Source organism: Eurytemora carolleeae, unplaced genomic scaffold, assembly GCF_000591075.1.
Source record: "Eurytemora carolleeae unplaced genomic scaffold, Eaff_2.0 scaffold262, whole genome shotgun sequence".
NCBI lineage: Eukaryota > Metazoa > Arthropoda > Copepoda > Calanoida > Temoridae > Eurytemora > Eurytemora carolleeae.
Window position 1 is genome coordinate 478,623 of NW_019396267.1, and position 26,267 is coordinate 504,889.

The window sequence follows — 26,267 nt, forward strand, 5'->3', positions numbered from 1 at the left end:
CAAGCTAGTATATATCCCCCCTACACTCTGCAGTACACATATTGTTTACCAACAATAACATCTAGTTCAGGAACCTGTTCTGCAATCTCTAAATCTAGAAAAAGGAATACAAAACTAAAATCATACTTTTATGTTAATTTTAAGAAATCATATTTTTGAAGTCGATGTGATTTTTCCATTAGAGTAATTGTGCATTTCAAATTACAACTCAGTTTTGGAAAGATGGTGAACAATTCCATTTTTAGCTGGAACTTGCTGAGCACAATGTTTACAGAGATTTAAAACAAAATGAAATGTTTTGAAATATATATTTTTAATAGGGTTTCCAATCAGAATTTCATTGCGTGAAATTGCACGCAACTGTGCGGAATTGAGCGCAAATGTTCTAATATATTGCTAGGATTTGCACGGAATTGCACGGAATTGCGCGGATATTAAAGGGCCCGCAAATGTGCGCAAGTAAAACCCATTTGCGTAAAGCGTTGGAAACCCTAATTTATGTAAAATTTGTTATTTTCTGATCAAATAAAAAATTAAGCTAGTTTTAGAGAAAATACCCCCAACCCCCTCCCTGACCTTATTAGAATGAAATCATTACAACTTTATATTTTCTTTTATTCCTTCCTTTATAGTATCCACTATGCCCCAGTCCTATTATGATATCAACGCCGGCTGCGGTTAGTTTAGCTACCTAAACACAAAATAATCAAAATCTAAGAAAACTTATTTTTGAAAGACAAAAAACATGAACTTTAATAAGAAAAATACCTGAGGGTTTTATAATTTGTAATTTATTTAACACTGAAAAATTGCCCCTAAGATATTTAGAGATATATCAGTCCAACAAATATATTTCTTGTATCAGTCTGATCATAACTCATAGCCATTAAGAATCAGAACATTTTCAGCTTTGTTTCTAATTAAAGGTTGAACAAAGACGACTTTTATTCAGTTTTATATTGGTTTAGACAATTGAATAGGAATACATAAGTGTATTTGATGTTGTTACAAAGCAAAGTCACTTTTCAAATCACTGATTTTGTCTAAAAAGGCTAAAATAGGGGGAAAATGGAAAATGTCATCGAAAATAACAAAAAATATGGAGCTGATTCTCACCTCTGCTTTTACAGCTGTTATTTCATCGGTAAATCCAACTTTTCCAGGGTTAGACACTTCTATTCAGCACACACATATATTCAGTTTAGTTTAAGCAATGAGATTTAAACTTAGGAGAGAGCAGGAGGGTCGGGTCTTGGCAATCATTTTTTAACTTTAATAATTTATTTTAATTAAATTTTACAATATTTTTAAATTTTAATATGATATCAGATGGAAACATTTTGAGACTTCTATATTTCTTGTTTTTAATCCTTTCTTCTTGATCTTCATGGTTTTCAGACTAAATCTTGTATATGAGAAAATGATGGCTTCCAAACCAAATATTGTAAATGAGAAAATGATGGTTTTCAGACTAAATATTGTAAATGAGAAAATGATGGTTGCCAAACTAAATATTATAAATGAGAAAATGATGGTTTCCAAACTAAATATTGTAAATGAGAAAATGTTGGTTTCAAAACTAAATATTGTAAATGAGAAAATTATGGTTTCCAAACTAAATACTGTAAATGAGAAAATGATGGTTTCCAAATTAAATTTTATAAATGAGAAAATGGTGGTTTTCAGACTAAATATTGTAAATGAGAAAATGGTGGTTTTCAAACTAAATATTGTAAATGAGAAAATTATGGTTTTCAAACTAAATATTGTAAATGAGAAAATGGTGGTTTCAAAACTAAATAATTCGAAATGAGAAAATGATGGTGTCCAAACTAAATATTGTAAATGAGAAAATGATGGCTTCCAAATTAAATATTGTAAATGAGAAAATGATGGTTTCCAAACTAAATATTGTAAATGAGAAAATGGTGGTTTCAAAACTAAATAATTCGCAATGAGAAAATAATGGTTTCCAAACCAAATATTGTAAATGAGAAAATGATGGGTTTCAAAACTGAATAATTCGAAATGAGAAAATGATGGTTTCCAAACTAAATATTGTAAATGAGAAAATGATGGCTTCCAAACTAAATATTGTAAATGAGAAAATGAAGGTTTCCAAACTAAATATTGTAAATGAGAAAATGGTGGTTTCAAAACTAAATAATTCGAAATGAGAAAATAATGGTTCCCAAACCAAATATTGTAAATGAGAAAATGATGGTTTTCAAACCAAATATTGTAAATGAGAAAATGATGGTTTCCAAACTAAATATTGTAAATGAGAAAATGATGGCTTCCAAACTAAATATTGTTAATTAGAAAATGGTGGTTTCAAAACTAAATATCGTATATGAGAAAATGGTGGTTTCCAAACTAAATAAATCTAAATGAGAAAATGGTAGTTTCCAAACTAAATAATTGTACATGAGAAAATGATGGTTTTTAAACTGGATATTGTTCCTAATGTTTCTGGTGTAACATATCCAATAATCCCAACTCTTCTCCCACCTACATCCAACACTATACTCGGAGTGAACAGTCCACTAAACAACAAAATATCTATATATTTAAAAAATTAGTCATCTCTGTTTCTCTGTTTGTGTGGGTTTTGGTTTTGAGTGGGTCGACTTTATTGTGAAGAGAGGATTGTGTGGTTTATTTATTAAAGAGAATGTTCAACTAAACCATATTAATGTTCTAATTCAGGTTCATCAGCTCTCGGTAGATGTTGTCCGAGATCTTCTTAGAGTGGAAGAGTGGGAGAGGTCAGATGGGTTGACCTTCTCCTTCCAGTGCTTGTCGTAGAGTGTTGAAGACCTGGGGTTTTTTCCATCATCAAATGTAACATATCCAATAATCCCAACTCTTCTCCCACCTACATCCAACACTATACTCGGAGTGAACAGTCCACTAAACAACAAAATATCTATATATTGTAAAAATTAGTCATCTTTGTTTCTCTGTTTGTGTGTATGTACGGTCAGAACTCTTAAACCCCTTGACTTTGATTGGGGAATTCGGGAGAACGACGGAAATGTTCTTTGCTTGGTTTTGAGTGGGTCGACTTATAAAGGGAAAAATAGCTAAAATTGTAATTTACGACCAAGTGCGGGTAAATAGCGTGACTAGCTATGAGTACCCTGGCCCAACCTGGGTTCTCAAGCTAGTATATATATATAAAGTTTTTAAAAGAGATTTTTTTTGTCCCCAGGACATGATCGGGGTGTTACGATCAAATCTCGGAATTTTTCTTTTACGAAAGTTTGGTGTTGTATGGGTTTATATTGATCTACCAGGGGTTGTAATCTGGCAGCACATTCATCCATCCACGCTTCATTCATTCTGAGAAGATGGTTGACAAGATTCCAGCTGCCTAATATTCTCCTTAGATTTAGGCCTGAGAATAATAGAGATCAGAAATTCTTCTGATATACTGGAATGAGGCCCGGGTGCCATACAGACTGGAAACATCACATTCATTGCTCCCAATCATTTGTAAGCCTATAGCTGGCAACCATAGACTCTCCCTTCTTGTCCACCTTTCCTCTCTTCATCATCATTCAATTGGATCAATCCACTTAAAGCTTCTTTCTGGTTGAGTAGAACGAACGCACCCTTTCGCTGCAAGAGTTGTTGACAGCCGCCCCTCTGTCCTCCTACATCCGTCAGGTGGTCATAACTGCTTAACCAAATGTCTGCTTCAGATGCTTGTTTGGTTAAGTACGGGAAACGAACCCGTGAACACCATTCTGGACACCAATCCAGTTAATGGCAGTAGACAAGTGTGCTTAACTTCAATGATCTAACGAGATCTGGTGTCACGCACCCCACCCCACTATCTCCACTCATCCCACTAATCTCCACCCCACCACACTATTGTATGTCCGATCGGAACTCTTGAACCTTATGACTTTTGCCTCAAATTTTGATTGGAAAACTTAGCAGAACTACGGAAATGTGGTTTAACAGTTGTTAGTTGAGTGGTTTATCTTTTTGGGACACTTAGTTTCCATGGTTTCCAGGCTGGGGTTGATCTCTAAGCTAGTTGTAAATACAGCTTAAAGGGAATGTTTTCGAAAAATATAAAGGAAAACAATTATCTTTCGTTTCTATCCGGTATTTCCTGTTGTAGGACGATAAAGTAACTTTATGGTTTTATAACGTGAAATAATAACTTCCCTCATAATAAAAAAATATATATTTGACCTGAGAAGAGGCTCCTTGGATATATCCAGATTAGCGGCTACTATAGGACAAGTGTTATCCCTGAATATATTCTATATATATGGGACAGGTAGAGAGAAGGAATGGGCAATGTTAATAATGCCATAAAAACGAAAAAAATCGTTTTTAAATTTTTAAAACGAGAAAATGAGAAATAATTTTAAAAATTTCGCTTTCAAAACTCTGAACGCTTTTTGATTTACAAAATTGTTTTTGAAACGTTTTTCAACTCTTTTTGTTTTCAAAATTATCCCAAACCATTACAAAATTATCCCAAACTATTACAAAATTATCCCAAACTATTACAAAATTATCCCAAACTATTACAAAATTATCCCAAACTATTACAATAATCAATTTTAGTTTTTTTATTTTGAAACCAACAAATTTCAAAAATTAATATTGTTTTTAACAAACAATGGAACAGATAAAAATATTTAAAGGATTGTTCTTGAGAATAAGTCAACCTGAGAAAAGGTTCGAGTCCCTCGACCCCATCATCAAACTCATGATTTCCTAAACTCATTGCATCAAACCCAAGAATCTTGTTGAAATGTGACACCACCTTCAAAACAGATTATCAAAGCAACTAAGTTTTTGCAACAAACTAATTTACTAATCCCTATATCTTTTCAACCTGATGGGGTAAAGCATTTATATTTTAAAAATTATACTATTTGATCTAACAGAATTCCTAGTTTGAAATATCAAAGGTCTACGACATCAGGTTGCAAAGATAAAGGGTTAGAAAAACAGATTTTGTGACAAAACTCAATTCATTTAATTCTTAAACTTGAATACTCGTCACACACTATCTTTTCTATATCAGTGCAAATCAAAGTAGAAACCTTTGATCTTGTAGTATTCATAGTTTGATATAGCAAATTGGTCTAAGGCATCAGGTTGCAGAGATATCGGCATTATAAAATTTGTATTGAGACCATTTAAGTTTTTTTTTGTATTTTAAAATAAGAAATGCTTAGAGTCCATTTTCACCTTTTTGATATTATTTGGTGACTAACATCTTAGCTTCGGTCGGCTTTTAACATATTTATATTTGTAAAAGAACTGAGTTTTGCAGATTTCTATATTTTTCTTTTCCCGCATTTCCACTTTTATGGGGAAGTCGATTTTAGGTCTTATCCAAATCATAGATTTTAAATCATTAATAAGAAAGTATTGTGACTTCCAAAAAAAAACTTTAAAATTGAAATAGCACGGTGAAAACTTTTCTTGACAAAATTGTAAAAATAATAATAATTTTATAAAAATCTGTAGATTACCTTCCATTTAAAATGAGAGTACCAGACTGTTCCCTAGTAAAAAAAATTTTATTTTCATATCAATTAATTTCATTTTTATATCAATTAAAACTTAATTTCATTTTTATATCAATTAAAACTTAATTTCATTTTTATATCAATTAAAACTTAATTTTATTTTTATATCAATTAAAACTTGATTTTATTTTTATATCAATTAAAACTTAATTTTATTTTTATATCAATTAAAACTTGATTTTATTTTTAAATCAGTTAAAGCTTAATTTTATTTTTATATCAGTTAATACACAAATTTATTTTTAAAACAGTTAAAACATAATTTTAACGTTATATCAATTAAAACAAATTTTATTTTCATGACAATTAAAAAAAAAAATTTATTTGTGTATTAGTTGAATTGAAACAAAATTTTGTTTGGGCATCATAGTTAAAGCAAAATTTTATTTCTATATCAATTAAAAACTAAATTTTGTTTGTGGTTCAATTAAAACAAAATTTTATTTTTAAGTGGTTGGTATACAATAATTACGTTGAATTGAATTGAGTAAGACTGAAGGACAGCTTTGCTTTACATTTTATTTGGACGTGTGTATTTATTAAAAAATTAATGTACTGCAGTTTTATGGGATAAACAACCGTAAACAATTTAACTGATACATTCAAAATAAAAAATATAGAAAAGTAAATCTGTAAAAATTAAAAAAAGAAAAATTAACCTGAAAAAAATCTCCTGCATTTAACCAAAGTGTGTTTGTCTTGTTTCTTTTAAGTTCATTTACTGCTGTGTACAACCTGTACAGAACAGAATAGTACAGTATAGTACAGTACAGTACAGTATAGTACAGTACAGTACAGTACAGTACAATACAGTACAGTACAGTACAGTACAGTACAGTACAGTACAGTACAAAATAAGAAAATAAGAAATGGAAAAGCTAAGGACCTTACAAATTACAGAATTATCATTCACCCCGGACTCTCCAGAGTTAGAGGCATTCGGTTTCGTCTATTTGAAATCATACTCGTTTTGGTTTAAATTTTAACAATCTTTAAAGTTACCGATTTGTTTGTTTAATACTTTTTATTCAAAACGTATATGCCGACAAAAAAGTATTTGAGAAAGAAGGCTGAAAAATTATGTTTAATAGGAGAAATTGTGATCAAAAGTCATTGCTTTCTGGAATATTGACAGAACAATTAAATGCACAATGTTCATCTCTATATGTCAAAAAGTAAATCGTAAAAAATGTATTCTTTTATTTATAACGTAATCACAAAAATCAATGAAACTTTTTCGAGGCTCTGACAACTCAGATTTTACAGAAAGAAGAAAACTTTTCTGGCGACGCTTAAGAAAATGCGATTTAAAAAAAATATGTAAATGGAAAAGTTGGATCGTTCTTCAAAACTTTAAAGTAAACGTTGCACAAGTAGTCCCAACTTTGGTTTATAATGGACAAAAAGCTTTGTGCTTTTTTTTCTTAGTACACATGAAAACTTTGTTAAGGACAATTATTTTAATGTAATTTACCTCGCTAATCCGCCATAGCATCTTCCCCGCTCCTTCAAGTTTAGAATCAACACTCAGATTTAAGTTTATATTTTTTATGAATAGCATCAATAGAAACATCAGTTCTGTTTTTCTCAGATTAATTGCAATCATAAAAGTAAGTGGATAAAAGAAGTCTCGTTACAGTTCTACACCCAAGCTGGTCATGAGTCTCACAGCTAGATATAAATCAAAGCATTAAAACAAATTTAGTAAACAAATCCTGATTTTATGTGATCTCTTACAATCTTTGATTTATGTTCAGTGAGAACTAGAAAACTCTTAAATAGTCCAATGAACATGAGACATACAGGGTTATCCACATAGAATGAGACTGTAACTCTTCTGAGACTGTAACGATCCCACTGTTAAATTATGTATTCTGCACTATAGAAAGTAATCTATAAAAGGCTTTTTTAATGATTTGGCAAAGAGACAAACAAGTTTACAGTTGCAGGGAATCGTGAATATAAGGAAATAGAAAGTATAAATTCCGTACAATCGTCTCTGAAGTCTTATTCTTTGTGGGTACCCCTGTATAATAATTATGCAGTGTAAACAGACCTAATTAACTTAACATCTGATTTAATTAGTTTATAAACTATTTGCTTATTTTTGGTTCTTAATGCAGTATAGAAATGGAATTCACTCCGGTTTTTTTCTATGACAATTGTTCTTATTGTGTAGGAAACTATTAAAGTTTGGGTTTAAAATGGATACTGTGAATATCCGTGAATATGATTCATAAAAGTTGATTTTAAGATAATTTAGATAAAGGGTATTGATTCTTTAAGATAATTTAGATAAAGGGTATTGATTCTTTAAGATAATTTAGATAAAGGCTATTAATTCTGTTAAATTCCTTGTCCTCTATTCTACAGCCTGCACTGTACTTGTTTGTTTCCTCCATTCTCACGTGTATATCATTCACGTGGAGCAGGTTCAAACTCCAGCCACATACAGGGGTCATAGAGTACACAGTGTACACAGTGTACACAACAATCTGCTTTATCAGCATCCTACAATATTCATAACTTAAGATGCTCGCCTTTTTGATGCATATGGAAATTAACGTTAATCAATCAATCAGTTCATAACACAGTGTTATGCACAAATTGTACAATCTATTATGAATAAAATAATAATTTCTTTATTAAAAAAGAATTGAACCTGTTTTATTTTTATTGCTTATTTATTATTGATACTTGTTTTTTTAATTACAAATTTTACAAATTTAGCACGAACAACAAGAAGAAAATGAAGATCTAGAGAAACAGAAAATATCATAGCATTTTGTTAAAATTTGAATTTTAAAAAACATATTCACTAGAATTATTAATTAAATAAAAACACATTTGATGGGGCGGATTCCCTTAGGGAAATTAAACCCCTTCTTGCCAGTCATTCCCCGTAAACAGAATGCAGAAAGTTTAACAGTGTGTACAAAGTGCAATATAAATAAACTATTTCTTGCTAAAGCTGCAACATGAAGAGGTTGTTTTAAAATTTCAAAACAAAATACCAAGTAGAACTACATACATATATGACCCAAAGTATGATACAGTGATAACCAGAAAACTCTGGAATAGGAAGTTGACTTTAAGACTCGAGTTGTGACTTTAAATAGTCCAAAAAAAACATAAAGCACAGCAAATGAGCAGTGTAAACAGACCCATTCACATAACAAATGATATAATATCTTACTAGATAAAGATATTTGCTTTGTAACAACATCAAATACACCTCAGTATTACTTTAATGTCGTCTTCCAATTCTACAGTTTTCTGGTTATAACTGTATTTGTTCTTAAATCAGTTAACTTTGACTTAAATTATAAAATATTACTGTTATGTTTCGAAGTTTTCATAGAATATAAATCAGATAGATTTCATAAATTTGTCTAAAAGTGGTCTGAACAACAACAAATTTAAAAAGTATGGTATATTTTAAACTATTAAAAGCAGAACATAAAAAAGATTGATTACTAAGTTTTAATTGTGATTGGTTTGGAGGCCTAATTAATGAAATTGTATTTAAATTTCTTAATTGAATCCTAACTCTGGCATCTATTCTAACTCCAATTACAAGATTGAAATTCTCCTAGACTAAACCAACATATAGGGGAGTTTAGAACTACTAATTAGAACAGAGGTAGGATCTAATTGATTGAGAGAATTGTAGCTAAACGTTTAGTTTAAATATAGTTCATTTAGCCATATTATTATATGAGGGTTACCCACAAAGGATCAGACTGTAAAGATACTGACCGTATAAAACAATTCTTAGGTTAAATTAAGTCTTCTGTCTAACATTAAGTCTTTTATGGCTTGTTTAATGATTTGTCGTAGAAAGAAACAAGCTAAAAGTTGCAGGGAATCGTGAATAACAGAAAACAATCAGCAAAAGTTCCGTACAGTCGTCTATGAAGCCTTATCCTTTCTTGTTAACCCTGTAGTTAAGGCAATAGCATGCATGGATAAGAAAAACATTAGTTAATTTTTATTTAAAACAAAGATACACTAATGAACTATCGCGGGAACACAGCGTTGCCAAGGTTACTAAAAGTTACTCCCCCCATTTACCCGCACTTGAACAATTTAGCGGGAAACTAATTTTTCGTTAATAAAGTCGACCCACTGAACTTAGAATCTCAAAAATAAACTAAGAACATTTATGTGGTTCTCCCGAGTTCCCCAATCAAAATTAGAGGCAAATCGGTCCAGGGGTTTCTGAGTTATGATGGGACAAACAAACTGACAGACAAACAGAGATATCAACTTATAAATAATATACTAGCCTTAGAGGGCGCTTCGCGCCTATTTTCTAAATTAATTGTGAACATGTTCTCTTTGTGTACATCGTAAAACAAAACAAAAATAATTCGCGGATTTTCACAAAAAATTTCGTGGATTTTCAAAATTTTCAAAAATTTAATGAAGATCGAATTTTGATGGAGACAAATATTTGAAATTTTGATCATTCATAAACCTTCCCTGTGGTCACGTGATGTCCCACAATTCAGCCGTTTTGACGTTTATTGGATACAAACAAACAAACAGACAAACAAACAAACAGACAGACAAGCCAAATTTATATATAGATATATTGAATAACTTTAACACCCTCCCTCCCCCTTCCCTGCTTTCCTAAAATTTAACATTATTATTTTGTGTGTTTACATATAAGTTGCAATGTTAACTATGCATATGATCGCGTTCAAATTCCTTAACATTAATACTCAACAAATCTAATTTTCCTTTGGGAACAAACTTTGGGGGGAGGGGTAAGGCAGCCCTGTAAAAATTGTTCAGAGGTGCACTTTTTCTTTTGAATAGATATATATGAAACTAAGAAAAATCCAAAATATTTTTTATTTCTGACCATTTCTTCCGTTGCCCCCGGAAAAAAGCGTGATTTTTTGGCAATTTTTAAACTTCATTGATTTTATTTCTTAAAACTTTTATAAAATCCAAAGTTTTTGACTGAGAAAAATGTTTTATATCATTTTGGAAATCGCAGATAATGGTCTAAAAGATTCAACTGATACTGAATATTTTGAAAATTCTAAGTTTTATAAGATCATCTTTTTTATTGATGAGCACTGAACTGAACAAATAAAAAAAATTTCATTTTCTATATTTTATACTTATTCTAAAATAGCATAACTTTTTGAAATACCTTCAAAAATTGTCGATCAAAGAACAGTTCAAAAACTCCGTTTTTCTGAATTTTTAACTATCTTAAATTTATGACGTATTTGGACATTTTGAACTTTTTTTTTTTCAAATGTTCATAAAATACATAGTTTTGACTTGGAATGGTGTTTAATATCATTTTGGAAACCCCAGATACTACTTTATAAAACAATATTAAATTTTTTTTTTAAATTGTTGAAAACTATTTTATTTTAATGTAAATTTAGTCGAAAAATAATCTGGTGTTTTATTATACACTAACCATGTCAAAACACTAGGGAGGGGGGGGGGTTGAAATAAACTTTTTAAAAAAATTTTAATTCTTGTTTCGTGAACCTTTTATCAAATAGGTTATCATGTTTCCTGTCTGTACTTTATTAAAACTATCCTTGTTTAATATTGAAAAATGTTATTGATAAGAATTTGTTTAGATTACTCATACCTTATGCTGTGTATTTTCTCTCTACTGTAGATTGTGGATTTTTGTAGAATTTTCCCGAACTTTATTAGTTTCTAATTTTCTAAAAAAAGTTTAGCGTCTCATTTAAAATGTATTAAAAATGTACAGTTTGCAAGTACTTTGATTCTATATGTAGCATTATAGTTCCAAATCCAATACCAAAACTTGGCCCATTTCTAACACTGAGTGTTAGAAATGGGCACAAATTGAATGACTGCACGGGTTCTTAAGATGCCATCCCATCGAGAGTAAAAGTCGATATTAAAAACTAGAACCAACATTTTAATAAGCATGACGAGGACAAAAATTTCCAATTGAAAACTATTTTCTTAGATAAGAATTTTATAAGGAGCTAGCTCATTTTATTTTAAAACCCTTGACAGTTTTCAGGACATTGTCAGGTTTACAAGTTTCGAATATATCCTGAATTTGAATCATTGTCGCGTTTTCGACAAAAAACTCACTTTCCCGTTTTTGAGTATAATTCACAATTCAGAACAAAACTCACTTTCATAACTAACAAGACAAACCACTGAAAGTAAAGAATTATCTTATTAAGACTAAATTAACTGATGAATTATTTCTAAGATATTTGTTTCCCTATTTTATTTGTTTAATAAGAGAATGAAGTTGATTTAATTTCCCGCATTTTAAATAAACAGTTTCCCGCATTACTTGTAAAATCTATACTGTGAAAACAAAATAATAGCATTATTTTTATTTCTTAATGCTGGAATGTCTTTTGAATTATAAAAGAACAATATGTTTATTATTCTAGTTTTAACTATTTTACCTTATCAAAAAATCTTGTTTTTTCCGTAATTGCGGAAATGCTTGAAAATTTACATTGATATGTATTCGAGTAATTGTCTCAAAACCAGGATATGTTTCAAATTGAAATGCGGTAATTGTTTCAAAATAGGGATATGTTCGAAAATGAAATCAAGTGACAAGTATTATAAAAAACTAATTCTCACACCTTTTATATTAGTTTAAAGTTGACATTTTTGGTTTCACTATATAGTTTTGATCAGTTTTTTTAATAAATGTATCGTGAAGTTTTGTTCAACTCGGCTTCGATTTAAATGTATATACGCTTGGAAAAGAAACCGTTGCAGACTTGGCCCATTTTGGAACTAATTTCCCCTGAAGATGGAAAAAATGTAAAATTTAAATGAGAGATGAAAAAAAAAGTTTCTTACACAATCTCAGAGTGAATTTTTAATTTTACGTTCTGCAATAAAAAATTTAAAGTTTTTCACGTAATATTAAACCATTTTGAAATAAAAGTCATTTGTGTTTGAAATTATGAAAAAAATTATTTTGAAAAAAAATCATTTTTTGATTTGAATGTTGTGGTTTCTATTAACAGTTTTTAACCTATATAGTGATTGTTAAACTTTAAAGTTACTCCTAAAAAGTAAATATTTAAGTGCTGTTATATTGAATGCATTGATAACGAATAACGATTCTAAGATCTTCTTGGATTGTGTCAAATTTATCAAACTCTGATTAAAGTGCAGAAATGTGACACGGTTTAATTCAATTTATCCTTTTCTTCTCCAATAAACTGAAAATGGAATTGAGAACGAGTTTAAATTATATTCTCAATTTTTTTTATTTTTTAATGAGATTTTAAGTTTTTTATATACATACATATGTAACTTAACATTTTTTTGAAGAAAAATTTATCCCCTTAGATCAAATAGACAAAGTTTTAAATTTTGGTTCTTCTAAAACTAAAGTTAACAATTCAAAATTATGTTATCATCTGAATAGTTCTGCATTATCCATCCAAGGGTTTATGAGTAAATAACTGAAGTGCCCGGCGTTGCCCGTTGAATAAATTTTTTTTAAGTATTCGAATTTGTTTAGCCTTTGTTACCCCCGGGATACCCCTGGTTTCCCTCATAAAATTTCAGCCCATTCGGTCCAGCCGTTTGGCTGGTTATAGGGAACATATAGACGAATGTCTTGTTTTGTTATATAAATGATCGAACATCTAACAGACAGACGGGCTAAGCAAGATTACTACTTTATAAAAATAGATACAGCTCTAGTTAGAAAATTATTATTTGGAAGAAAGTTTTGATATTTCATTCTAATATCATTCATGAAAATATCCGTAGCATAATAAATGCTCAATCATTGTGTTTTCCTTTTCTAATTTTTCTCAAATTCTTCATGTCTCAGAAAATATGGCTATACTATAATTTCAGTCTGTTGATATAGAGGGTTAACCTTAAAGAATAAGACTGTAAAGACGAACCGAAACTCATATAAAAGTACAATCCCGAGGTTAAGTTTTTTTCAAAATGTGAAGAGTCCAAGGTTACATTCAAAGAGAATAGAATATATCAGAGTGGAATTTACTCGAAAAAAGTGTAAAACGGACATTTTGTTGTACTGTTTCCATACTGCAGGTGTACTTCACACATTTGTGCTATATAACCTTTTGGGCCCTGGAACATAATTTTATAGAAAAGATTTCTTATTAAATTCACTTAACAAACAACGATTTTTACATTTTAATGCTTAAGTCACCTATAGAAAATAAACACGTTTAAAGTTATTTAACAACTTTATAAAACAAAGAAATTGGAATGGATATGTCCAGGGATCATACTGTATAAGTGTGATGTACTGCGTATAATTTGTGAACATATTTACATGAATTGTACACTTTGAACTCCCTTTCAGACTGAAAGGGACTGACAAATTTCATACCGAGGGATTGTTTAAATTCCACTCTAATATATTCTATTCTCTTTTGGTTAAATTAAGTATTCGGCCCTAGATATAGTAATCTAATGGCTTATTTAATGATTTGGCCAAGGCAGAAAGAAGTTTACAATTGCAGGGAACAAAAGTCATAATACTTTTGTCATAAATATGTTTTCATAATACGTTTGTCATAATTACAAAATTCATAAATTACATTTTTCATAAAGTTCATAAGTCATAAATTACAAAAGTCATAACTTTCATTTGTCATAAATACGATTTTCATAGTATAGTAATCATACATAATCATATTCTCATATTAATTCTATTATATTTTCAAATATGTTTACATTTTATTTCAATTTGTAATACAAGATTGACTATTTGTCAGATTTAACAAGTTCACTGGCTAGACCTTTAGATAATCATCCTGGGGTACAAGATGATAAAGTCACCCACCAGATTTCCAGTCGATTTTCGGGTAACAATCCTTTTGTTGCAGCTTTTACTGGAACATAAACAGTTGTTGTTGTTGTTGTTGTTGTTGAGGTAATACATGTATAGTGGTAAGCATCAACAGCTTTGACATTTTTAGATGTTTTCTTAAATCTCACGAGACGATCCATGTTCCATGCAATTTCCGAGAAAAGCAGATTTGATTTTGAAAAAATTGCGGATTTTCTACTTTCTTAAACATATTAAAATGGGATAAATTATGAGAAATGTATGATTTGTATACTATAAAAAACGTATTTATGACAAATGGAATTTATGACTTGTGTTATCTATGACTTTTGTAATTAATGAAAAATGTAATTTATAAAAATCGTATTATGACAAATGTATTTATGAAAAACATATTTATGACAAACATATAATGACTTTTGTTACCGCGTCATCGTGAATATAAGGAAACAGACGGTATAAATTCCGTACAATCGTCTCTGAAGTCTCATTCTTTGTGGGTAACCCTGTATATATAGATGTTGTGGTAATTTCTTACAACCAAAAATGTATGATGCAATAAATTGGTAAACTTAAATTAGCAAACTATGATAAGATCACACCTCAAGTTATCAAACCTTTATGTGATCAATTAATAAATAACATCATACATCGGGTTATCTCCATCACACGGATCAAACCTTTATACAATTACTTATCTTTGCAACCTGACAACATTATACATCGGGTTATTACCATCACACGGATCAAACCTTTATATAATTACTTATCTTTGCAACCTGACAACATTATACATCGGGCTATCACCATCACACGGATCAAACCTTTATACAATTACTTGTCTATGGAACATTTAACACCCATATTAATAAATATATTCTTATTTGATTAATCACATTTATTTAACATATATTCATAAATTTATGCATAATCACAATATAGAGACAAATAGATGGTTTACTGATCAGCCATGATCCCTTTACATATTAGGTTTCTTAGCTTGACCTTTAAGCAATTTCTCTACCAAGTCTTACGTGCATGACTGATATATTATTCAGCCCATCAATCAGCTCTTTATCTCTTTCATTCCAGGTTTGCTGGTTGACACGCTCCTGCATGATCTGGAGCATATCTACAACCTGGTCATACAACCTGGAGTAAACCTCCTCCCTGCTCACTTCGGGATAAAGGTTAAACTCCTGCTCCCAGGCCTTCCTTGTGTACCATATATCTATCTTGGGATCTACAAGGGGCTCTTGGGTGTTAGTGTCCTCTAGAGCAGAGGACATCACATTCTTGAGCTCCTGCTTCAGCTCCATTGACTAGAGAAGCAAGATCTGCAGGATCAACTTCATCTACTTCTGGAGCAACTTCAGTTATATGTAAGCAGGATTGCTTACTACTACATGTACTCTGTTCAACTCCTCTACAAGTAGCTCGTTCAATTAGGTTCCCTCTGTATGCTGTGTGTTCGCTGTATGTTGTACAAGTCCTGGAACGATAGTGGTAGATGGACGGCTTGTGTGCGTGTCTACTCTTCTAAGGTTCGGGCTGTCTGTACTGACTCAATCTGGTCTCTCCGATCTCTCATTGTATCTAAGGGACTGTTCACCCTTTTCTGGTTCAGTCCGGAATACAACAATGTCAATCACTTATATTGCAATTGATTGGAACCTAATATCCAGGACTTTTAAATATTAGGAAATCTAATTTCCTAATCTAAAGAATGATAAATCTAATGAATAACCTAATGAAAAACAAAGCGTCATTATTGTTTATTGGAACACTCTCCGTGTTTTTCACAGTTTTGATGTTTGGATTAGATATATTCTGTAAACTGTAAATAATTTATGTTGTTGATTTTATACCTTTCTTACAAGAATTTGTAAATCAAGTTAGGACTGATCAAACGATACTTCACGTACAATCGGTGTACATTTGAATATCCGAGTTGGGACAACCTTTGCCTTTGCGGACTGTACCGCCGATTTACAATTACTAAAGCGGCAGACCTGCGTGACTTATAGGGACTGTGGCGGGTCCGTGTTTTTAGAAAGGCATGTCTGATTCACAGCGATAATCTTAAAAGCTTGTCTTAATTTTTAATGAATTCATTATTTTCAAATGTGATATTTGTTTTTATGTGTGATATATGTGATGTTTGTTTTTAATCTTTGTGAAGAAACAATCTCAAGAACTGACGAGTGTCAACCCAGACCGAAATATATTTTCAATAAATGTGGAACTAACATCTACTTTTTTTACNTTGTAAAGTATTCCAAGTGTTGAATATAGAATTATCTCTCCTAGAAAATAAATCTATCAAGCGTAATTGAAATGTGACATGAAATTGCCTAGACCCTCAACTTTTATATACATAATACATAGACTTGGAAAACATCTATAGTTCACCAAAGATACAGGGTGTCTCGCAAACACAAGAGTTGACAGATGATTCAAAGGTCGTCTTTGGCTATTAACCCTATTACCATGGGGGGGGGGGGTCCAGAGATAATTTAAAAATTGTTTAAGCTCAAACTTTTTAAATTTTCCACCTAGTAAACACCCACCACCCATTTTTAATAGACTAAAATATCTCAACTGTGATAGGGTTAACAGCTATCTATCTAATACTAAGAGAGTATCATAATAATGGGTTGCACAAGTTATAGGCTCATGATGTACCTCGTATCATGTAGAATTTTTATAAATAACGAAAAATTGAACGAAATTTGACAATTTTTGTTTTATTTAATAAATTCTGTTTGTATCCCAGATAATTTTGGTTTTATTCAATAAAGTTTGTCTGTATCCCATTTGGTTTTATTTAATAAAGTTTGTCTGTATCCCAGATAATTTTGGTTTTATTTAATAAAGTTTGTCTGTATCCCAGGTAATTTTAAAAATTAAAGAGGCATGCCACATCTGGGAATGGCCCAGTCAAAGGATATTTTATTAGTATTGTTTGGAAGCTCAAGTCAAGACCCGGGTTTTGGATAATAACCAACACTCTTGGGTTTTACTCTCTTTAAGGCTCGATTCTTCAGCAGCTGATGATTGTAAATTTCGTAAAATCTTTTATATTTGTACATTTAAAATCTCAGGATCTGTGTATCCACTTTAATATTTATTAACTAGCCTGGGAACCCAGCTCTGCCCAGGTTACTCGTAGTTACTCCCGCCGTTTACCTGGAATCGGGACAATTTTACAGGGAAACTAAATGTTCGCTATTAAAGTCGGCCCACTCAATTTTGAATCTCAATACCAAGGTAAGATCATTTCCTTGGGTCTACCGAGTTACCCAACCAAAATTTGAGGCAAATCGGTCTATTGGTTCCTGAGTTATGATCGGACAAACTAAGAAACAAGTAAATATTTTTTGCGCGCAATTGCGAGCGTTGTAAAATTCGCGTAATTCTGCGCTATTCGAGAACAGTTACGTGCAATTCCGGGCAACGAAATTCCGATCGGAAATTCTACTGACAAGTGACATTAGTGACACTGCATAAAAAAACTCAATAAAAAGTGTAAGTGTTTCGAAAATATTTGGAAAACTTACAACTTTTTACTAAACAATGAATGTTAATTTTGCAAAAGAAAATTCTTATCAAATTCGAACAATTTCAATGATTTTCACTCTTTTATTTGGTTACGAAAAGATAAAATTAATGTTTATCGGCTAGCCTCTTAAAAGAAAAAACTTGAATATTTTAAAACCAATCTTACATCTATTTTTTTAACCTTTCATTTAAAGAAAACTAAAAAAAGTTGTTCGTAAAACTAAAATAAAAAATCTGATGTGTCTCTTTGAAGAATGAAATGTTGTATTTTTTATGTAAAATCCCTCCTATCAAGTATCAACGGAGACGATTGATGCCTAAATATATGTCAACTTATACTTCAGACTTCTAGATTATCCACACTTTTAAAAACATGGACTTTTATAAAAGACTTCTTGCTGTAATTCATGGAATTTTACAAAAGAACTTCTTGTTGTAATTAATGTAATCTCACTTGTTCACTTTTACTTGTTGTACTTCTTGTGTTTTTTTGAGAATGGATTGTTTGTTGTTATTCAGGTACTTTTATAGAAGGATTGTTTGTTGTTATTTATGGACTTTTATAGAGGGATTGTTTGTTGTTATTCACGGCATTGATAGAAGGATTGTTTGTTGTTATTCAGGTATTCTTATAGGAGGATTGTTTGTTGTTATTCTGGTACTTTTAAAGAAGGATTGTTTGTTGTTATTCATGGACTTTTACAGAAGAATTAATTGTTGTTATTCATGGACTTTTATAGAAAGATTGTTTGTTGTTATTCATGGCATTGATAGAAGGATTGTTTGTTGTTATTCAGGTATTCTTATAGAAGGATTGTTTGTTGTTATTCTGGTACTTTTATAGAAGGATTGTTTGTTATTATTCATGGACTTTTAAAGAAGGATTGTTTGTTGTTATTCAGGTATTCTTATAGAAGGACTGTTTGTTGTTATTCAGGTACTTTTATGGAAGGATTGTTTATTGTTATTCATGGACTTTTATAGGAGGATAGTTTGTTGTTATTCATGGACTTTTTTAGAAGGATAGTTTGTTGTTATTCATGGACTTTTATAGAAGGATTGTTTGTTGTTATTCATTGACTTTTATAGAAGGATGGTTTGTTGTTATTCATTGACTTTTATAGAAGGATTGTTTGTTGTTATTCATGGACGTTGATAGAAGGATTGTTTGTTGTTATTCAGGTACTTTTATAGAAGGATTATTTGTTGTTAATCATGGACTTTTATAGAAGGATTGTTTTTTGTTATTCATGGACTTTTATAGAAGGATTGTTTGTTGTTATTCATGGACTTTTATAGAAGGATTGTTTGTTGTTATTCATGTATTTTTATAAAAGGATTGTTTGTTGTTATTCATGGACATTGATAGAAGGATTGTTTGTTGTTATTCATGGACTTTTATAGAAGGATTGTTTGTTGTTATTCACGTATTTTTATAGAAGGATTGTTTGTTGTTATTCATGGACTTTTAGAGAAGGATTGTTTGGTGTTATTCATAGACTATTATAGAAGGAATTTTTGTTGTTATTCATGGACTTTTATAGAAGGATTGTTTGTTGTTATTTATGGACTTTTATAGAAGGATTGTTTGTTGTTTTTCAGGTATAAGTTTTTTGTTGTTATTCAGTTATTTTTATGGAAGGATTGTTTGTTGTTATTCAGGTACTTTTATAGAAGGATTGTTTGTTGTTATTCAGGTACTTTTATAGAAGGATTGTTTGTTGTTATTCAGGTACTTTTATAGAAGGATTGTTTGTTGTCATTCAGGTACTTTTATAGAAGGATTGTTTGTTGTTATTTATGGACTTTTATAGAAGGATTGTTTTTTTTTCATGTATTTGTTTTTTTGTTGTTATTCAGGTATTTTTATAGAAGGATTGTTTGTTGTTATTCAGGTACTTTTATAGAAGGATTGATTGTTGTTATTCAGGTACTTTTATTGAAGGATTGTTTGTTGTTATTTATGGACTTTTATAGAGGGATTGTTTGTTGTTATTTATTTACTTCTTTAGAAGGATTGTTTGTTGTTATTTATTTACTTCTGTAGAAGGATTGTTTGTTGTTATTTATTTACTTCCATAAAAGGATTGTTTGTTGTTATTTATTTACTTCTATAGAAGGATTGTTGGTTGTTATTCAAGTACTTTTATATAAGGATTGTTTGTTATTATTTATTTACTTCTATAGAAGGATTGTTTGTTGTTATTCAGGTACTTCTACAAGAGAATAGTTTGTTGTTATTTATTTACTTCTATAGAAGGATTGTTTGTTGTTATTTATTTACTTCTATAGAAGGATTGTTTGTTGTTATTAAGGTACTTTTATAGAAGGATTGTGTGTTGTTATTCAGGTACTTTTATAGTAGGATTGTTTGTTGTTAGTCATGTATTTTTATAGAAGGATTGTTTGTTGTTATTCAGGTACTTTTATAGAAGGATTGTTTGTTGTTATTTATGGACTTTAATAGAAGGATTGTTTGTTGTTATTCAGGTACTTTTATAGAAGGATTGTTTGTTGTTATTTACGGACTTTTATAGAAGGACTGTTTGTTGTTATTTATTTACTTCCATAGAAGGGTTGTTTGTTGTTATTTATTTACTTCTATAGAAGAATTGTTTGTTGTTATTCAGGTATTTTTAAAACAGATTGTTTGTTGTTATTTATTTACTTCTATAGAAGGATTGTTTGTTGTTATTTATTTACTTCTATAGAAGGATTGTTTGTTGTTATTCAGGTACTTTTATAAAAGGATTGTTTTTTGTTATTCAGGTACTTTTATAGAAGGATTGTTTATGGTTATTCAGGTACTTTTATATTAGGATTGTTTGTCGTTATTCATGGACTTTTATAGGAGGATAGTTTGTTATTATTTATTTACTTCTATAGAAGGATTGTTTGTTGTTATTCAGGTACTTTTATAGATGAATTGTTTGTTGTTATTTATTTACTTCTATAGAAGGATTGTTTTTTGTTATTTATTTACTTCTATAGAAGGATTGTTTGTTGTTATTTTGGTACTTTTATAGAAGGATTGTTTGTTGTTATTCAGATACTTTTATAGAAGGATTGTTTGTTGTTATTTATTTACTTCTATAGAAGGATTGTTTGTTGTTATTCAGTTACTTTTTTAGAAGGATTGTTTATTGTTATTTACTTACTTCTATAGAAGGATTGTTTGTTGTTATTCAGGTACTTTTATAGAAGGATTGTTTGTTGTTATTCAGGTACTTTTATAGAAGGATTGTTGGTTGTTATTCAGGTACTTTTATAGAAGGATAGTTTGTTGTTATTTATTTACTTCTATAGAAGGATTGTTTGTTGTTATTTATTTACTTTTATAGAAGGATAGTTGTTGTTTTTTATTTACTTCTATAGAAGGATTGTTTGTTGTTATTCAGGTACTTTTATAGAAGGATTATTTGTTGTTATTCAGGTACTTTTATAGAAGGATTGTTTGTGGTTATTCAGGTACTTTTATAGAAGGATAGTTTGTTGTTATTTATTTACTTCTATAGAGGGATTGTTTGTTGTTTTTCATGGACTTTTATTGAAGGATTGTTTTTTGTTATTCATGGACTTTTATAGAAGATTGTTTGTTGTTATTTATTTACTTCTATAGAAGGATTGTTTGTTGTTATTTTGGTACTTTTATAGAAGGATTGTTTGTTGTTATTCAGGTATTTTTATAGAAGGACTGTTTGTTGTTATTTATTTACTTCTATAGAAGGATTGTTTGTTGTTATTTATTTACTTCTATAGAAGGATTGTTTGTTGTTATTTATTTACTTCTATAGAAGGATTGTTTGTTGTTATTTATTTACTTCTATAGAAGAATTGTTTGTAGTTATTTATTTACTTCTATAGAGGGATTGTTTGTTGTTATTCAGGTATTTTATTGAAGGATAGTTTGTTGTAATTCATGGACTTTTAGAAAGAGACTATATACTGATTGCATTTCTTAAATTAAGAGACTTTTGCTTGAATTTAATAAGCTGATGTTCGTTGCAATTCTTGTTCATGTTCTTTTATAAAGGGACTACTTGCTGTAATATTCATAAAATCTTATTGAGGGACTATACTTGCTGTAACATTCATGTATACTTTTATAATGGGACTATACTTGCTATAATATTCATGTTCTTTTATTAAGGGACTACTTAATGTAATATTCATATATACTTTTATAAAGGGACTACTTGGTGTAATATTCATGTACTTTTATAAAGGGACTAGTTGGTGTAATATTCGTGTACTTTTATAAAGAGACTACTTGGTGTAATATTCATGTATTTTTATAAAGGGACTATACTTGGTGTAATATTCATGTTCTTTTATTAAGGGACTACTTAATGTAATATTCATATATACTTTTATAAAGAGACTACTTGGTGTAATATTCATGTATTTTTATAAAGGGACTATACTTCCTGTAATATTCATGTTCTTTTATTAAGGGACTACTTAATGTAATATTCATATATACTTTTATAAAGAGACTACTTGGTGTAATATTCATGTACTTTTATAAAGGGACTACTTGGTGTAATATTCGTGTACTTTTATAAAGAGACTACTTGGTGTAATATTCATGTATTTTTATAAAGGGACTATACTTGGTGTAATATTCATGTACTTTTATAAAGGGACACTTGGTGTAATATTCATGTACCTTTATAAAGGGACTACTTGGTGTAATATTCATGTACCTTTATAAAGGGACTACTTGCTGTAATATTCATGTAATTTTGTGAAGGGACTATTTTGTGTAATATTCATGTACTTTAATAAAGGGACTACTTGCTGTAATATTCATGTAATTTTGTAAAGGGACTACTTGGTGTAATATTCATGTACTTCAATAAAGGGACTATACTTTCTGTAATTTAAACAGGCCCGTAACCAGGATTTTCCCTGAGGGGGTGAAAAGAGGGGTGTTTTATAGTATGTATATGCCCAGAAGCACCGAGTGAAACACAGTGAACGAGGCGGAGGGGGGGGGAAATATTCATGTACTTCAATAAAGGGACTATACTTTCTGTAATTTAAACAGGCCCGTAACCAGGATTTTCCCTGAGGGGGTGAAAAGAGGGGTGTTGGTGTTGTAGTGGGGACTCAGAAGCACCGAGTGAAACGTAGTGAACGAGGCTTGGGGATGCAGGGGGAGTCCCTTTGCATAGAAAATTTTCATAATTTTGGTGTAAAATCGAGTAATTGTAGCTTGAATTTATATTATATAGGATATTTTCTAAATTGTCAACATCACTAGTAATTTAAGCTTGAACGGAATGTTACAGTGAAAAGTAGATTTTACCTGAATTTGATGTTTTGTGTAATAGGGCACAAGGAAAATTTTCATAACTTAGTTTTTAGTTCAAATTTTAAAATATAGGATAACATGAAATGTTCTTAGTTTTGATAATTCTACTCACGTTCACTGATTTTGAAACGTCTGGACAAAATATTGAAACTGAGGAAACAAGTTTCTACAAAATTTTAATAATTGAATTTTATGATACATACATACTAGAACATATTTACTGCATTTTATGTATGTATATCTCATATATTTTTCGTCCAGAAATGATGTTTTCTTTTTTTACTCCTGAATTGCAACTTTCAGGTAAAAGTGCACTGAGACTTCTAGGATCTACAAATAAAAATTGAAATTTTTTTTAGAAGGGAACATAACAATTTGTTTTAATTTGCTTGAGGGTTTGTGAAACAAGGATTTGCATGAATTGTTTTATACCTACTGTTACCTTCAAAACCATTGTAAACAACATGACGAGGCTCAAGATTCTAACATAATAATTTAAAGTACTTAAAAAAGATTGTAAACAATGCCGGACGAAAAAAGGCGTGGTCGGAAGAAATAATGGTGAGTTGTGACGTGATTTGTGGTCGAACGATATAGGATGATAACAGATTTAGAAAACTTTAAATGATAATATCTCAATTTTTCAGGATAAATTTACCAAAAAAACTTATATAAAAAGGGGGTTGCACCTGTCCCCTTGCATGGGCCTGCCGTAATATTCATGTACTGTTATAAATTGGGACAATACTTGCTGTTTAATATTCATACTTTTGTAAAGGGACTATACTTGCTGTAATTTTCATATATACTTTTATAAAGGGGCGTCTTGCTGTAATATTCATTTACTTTTATAAAGGGACTACTTGCTGTAATATTCATGTACTTTTAAAAAGGGACTTCTTGATGTAAAATATTTCATGTACTTTTATAAAGGGACTATACTTGCTGTGGTGATAATTTCCTCTTGGAGCTGACTTATTCCTCTTTTTAGTTTTCTGATTGGTCCTATAAATGTCTATTTAGACCATCAACAGGTCTAAATTGCGATTTTCGGGACTAATAAGAAAATTTAATTAGAATAAATCAATTTGAAAAATAACATAAGGCTTATATAATAATTTTCTCGCGGAAAATGATAAGTTTTTCGAGTATTAAGGGTTTATTTTGTCGTTAAAGATTAGAGATAATCTAATATGATATGGGACGCTCTGTATAATCCTCCTTTGAAATGACACCCAACGGTAATGTTACATCGTCCATATACGCAACATCCCCCCTACTGAACTTCTGACCTACTAACTTTCCGACCTACTGCAATATCGGACCTACGCCAGCTGTTTATTTTTGTATTATTTGAGAGTTAGGTTAGGTTATGACAGTTTCTGGGCCGAGCGCTGTGTCTAGGACTGCTGTTAGGGGGGCCGAGCACCGCGGCTAGGGCAGGCTAGGGGACCCAGCACTGTGGCCACAAGTCCATATAGCAGCTTTAAAACCACGTGCTAGTAGGTTTGATGTGTAGTATACGGATTTGGCGTAGGTCAGAAGTGGAGTATAGCGGATTTGCGTAGGTCGAAAAATACACCACCCATCAAAACAAAGACGATTGGTCTTGTCCCAAGAACAACAACGCGGCATTTGTGCAGAAAACAGTGCCGAGTCCGACAAAGTTTTGGCCGACCAAAACTGATATTAATTTTGTAACAATTGATTGCACGCAATTAATGGCACACATTAAGCAGACGATCTGTATTATATTTTCTGTTCGTTATTCTTGATTAGTTTTAGGGCTTTATGCTTACTTTATATGCTGTGGATTCAATTTATTTCATGTTTCTTAATATTTCGTCACTACAACGGATGAAATTGAGAGATTAAATATTTTGTTGAATTGCTTTTTAGCTGACTGATGGGGGAAAGGCACGCTGCACCAATAACTTGATGCCTTTAAAATCTTAAATTAACACGGCATTAGTTTAAACAAACAAATTAAGCCGGTGCATGAGTCGGGTTTCTCGAGCGGTATCTTATATCCTTCTTCATAGTTTTAATCCAAAATAATTTCATAGCGATAAGTTTTATCTAAATACTAACAACGGTTGGTAACCTCTTAGTGCACGATTTTTGTACCACCCCTTCCTCTCATATAATTTTGTACATGGATCTCATATGTAACACATGGATTTAATTAGAGGCCGACGTCTCAGTATACGATTTATGGATTCCCCCACTCCTATCAATTTTGCACTTGACCTAGATTTCAACTATTTTCAACAAAAAATATTAATTTTGAATTATTTCAGGGTTAGGTTAGGTCGCGACAAATTCTGAGCTGAGCGCTGCAGCAAAGCCAGGCTAGGGGGCTGAGCGCTGCGGCCAGGACATACCTACGATATCAACAATTTTCAACTAAACTAGTATATATTTAGGGTTAGGTTAGGTTAAGACACTTTCTGGGCCGAGCGCTCCGGCTAGGACAGGCTATGGGGCCGAGCACTGTTAGTCTTGTAATAAATTTATGGGAGCGGGGGGGGGGGGTTACACAAATCGTATACTAGGACGGACCCCAAAGATAAAAATATAGGTAAAAACTTAAATTAACGTTCAAGATTTATTTTTACTGCGCTTGGTTCAATTCGAGGATGGATATCAAACTCAGCTCTGTATCTCTGACCCTGGACTCTCCTTCTGTGGACACTCGACACTAGAATCTCGCCTTTGGACTTTTAGTTTACTACTGTCATGCGGACTCGGGACTCTTGAACTTCCGACACTAGTCTCTCTGTGATGCTTTTAAGCCATCTTTAGTGATGGTCGGCTCCATACTGATTAATCTCATAGTGTACACTTCGATAGTAATGTACACAAGCGTAATGAGGCGTGTCACCTTCAATTTTCAAATTACATCAGCCACAGGTTTAAAATCGGACCAAGGGTTCCTGAGTTATAGATCGGACGTACAAACAAACAAACAGAACTGAAGACGGAC

At 31.0% G+C, this 26,267-nt stretch overlaps 1 protein-coding gene across 1 annotated transcript in view; it reads right to left on the reverse strand.

The window, feature by feature from the left end:
- LOC111699739 (5'-nucleotidase) overlaps positions 1–11,297 on the reverse strand; it is a 13,471-nt gene extending 2,174 nt beyond the window's left edge. The window contains exons 1-12 of the mRNA XM_023470471.1: positions 11,197–11,297; positions 7,922–8,078; positions 7,042–7,073; positions 6,227–6,302; positions 5,511–5,543; positions 4,695–4,792; positions 4,210–4,269; positions 2,821–2,913; positions 2,464–2,546; positions 1,117–1,175; positions 625–691; positions 50–94 (exon numbers count right to left, since the gene is read on the reverse strand). Of these exons, the coding sequence (XP_023326239.1) occupies positions 50–94; positions 625–691; positions 1,117–1,175; positions 2,464–2,546; positions 2,821–2,913; positions 4,210–4,269; positions 4,695–4,792; positions 5,511–5,543; positions 6,227–6,302; positions 7,042–7,073; positions 7,922–8,077 (802 nt within the window). The 5' untranslated portion in view covers position 8,078; positions 11,197–11,297. The remainder of the gene's footprint in view (positions 1–49; positions 95–624; positions 692–1,116; positions 1,176–2,463; positions 2,547–2,820; positions 2,914–4,209; positions 4,270–4,694; positions 4,793–5,510; positions 5,544–6,226; positions 6,303–7,041; positions 7,074–7,921; positions 8,079–11,196) is intronic.
- Between the last annotated feature and the right edge of the window lie 14,970 nt (positions 11,298–26,267).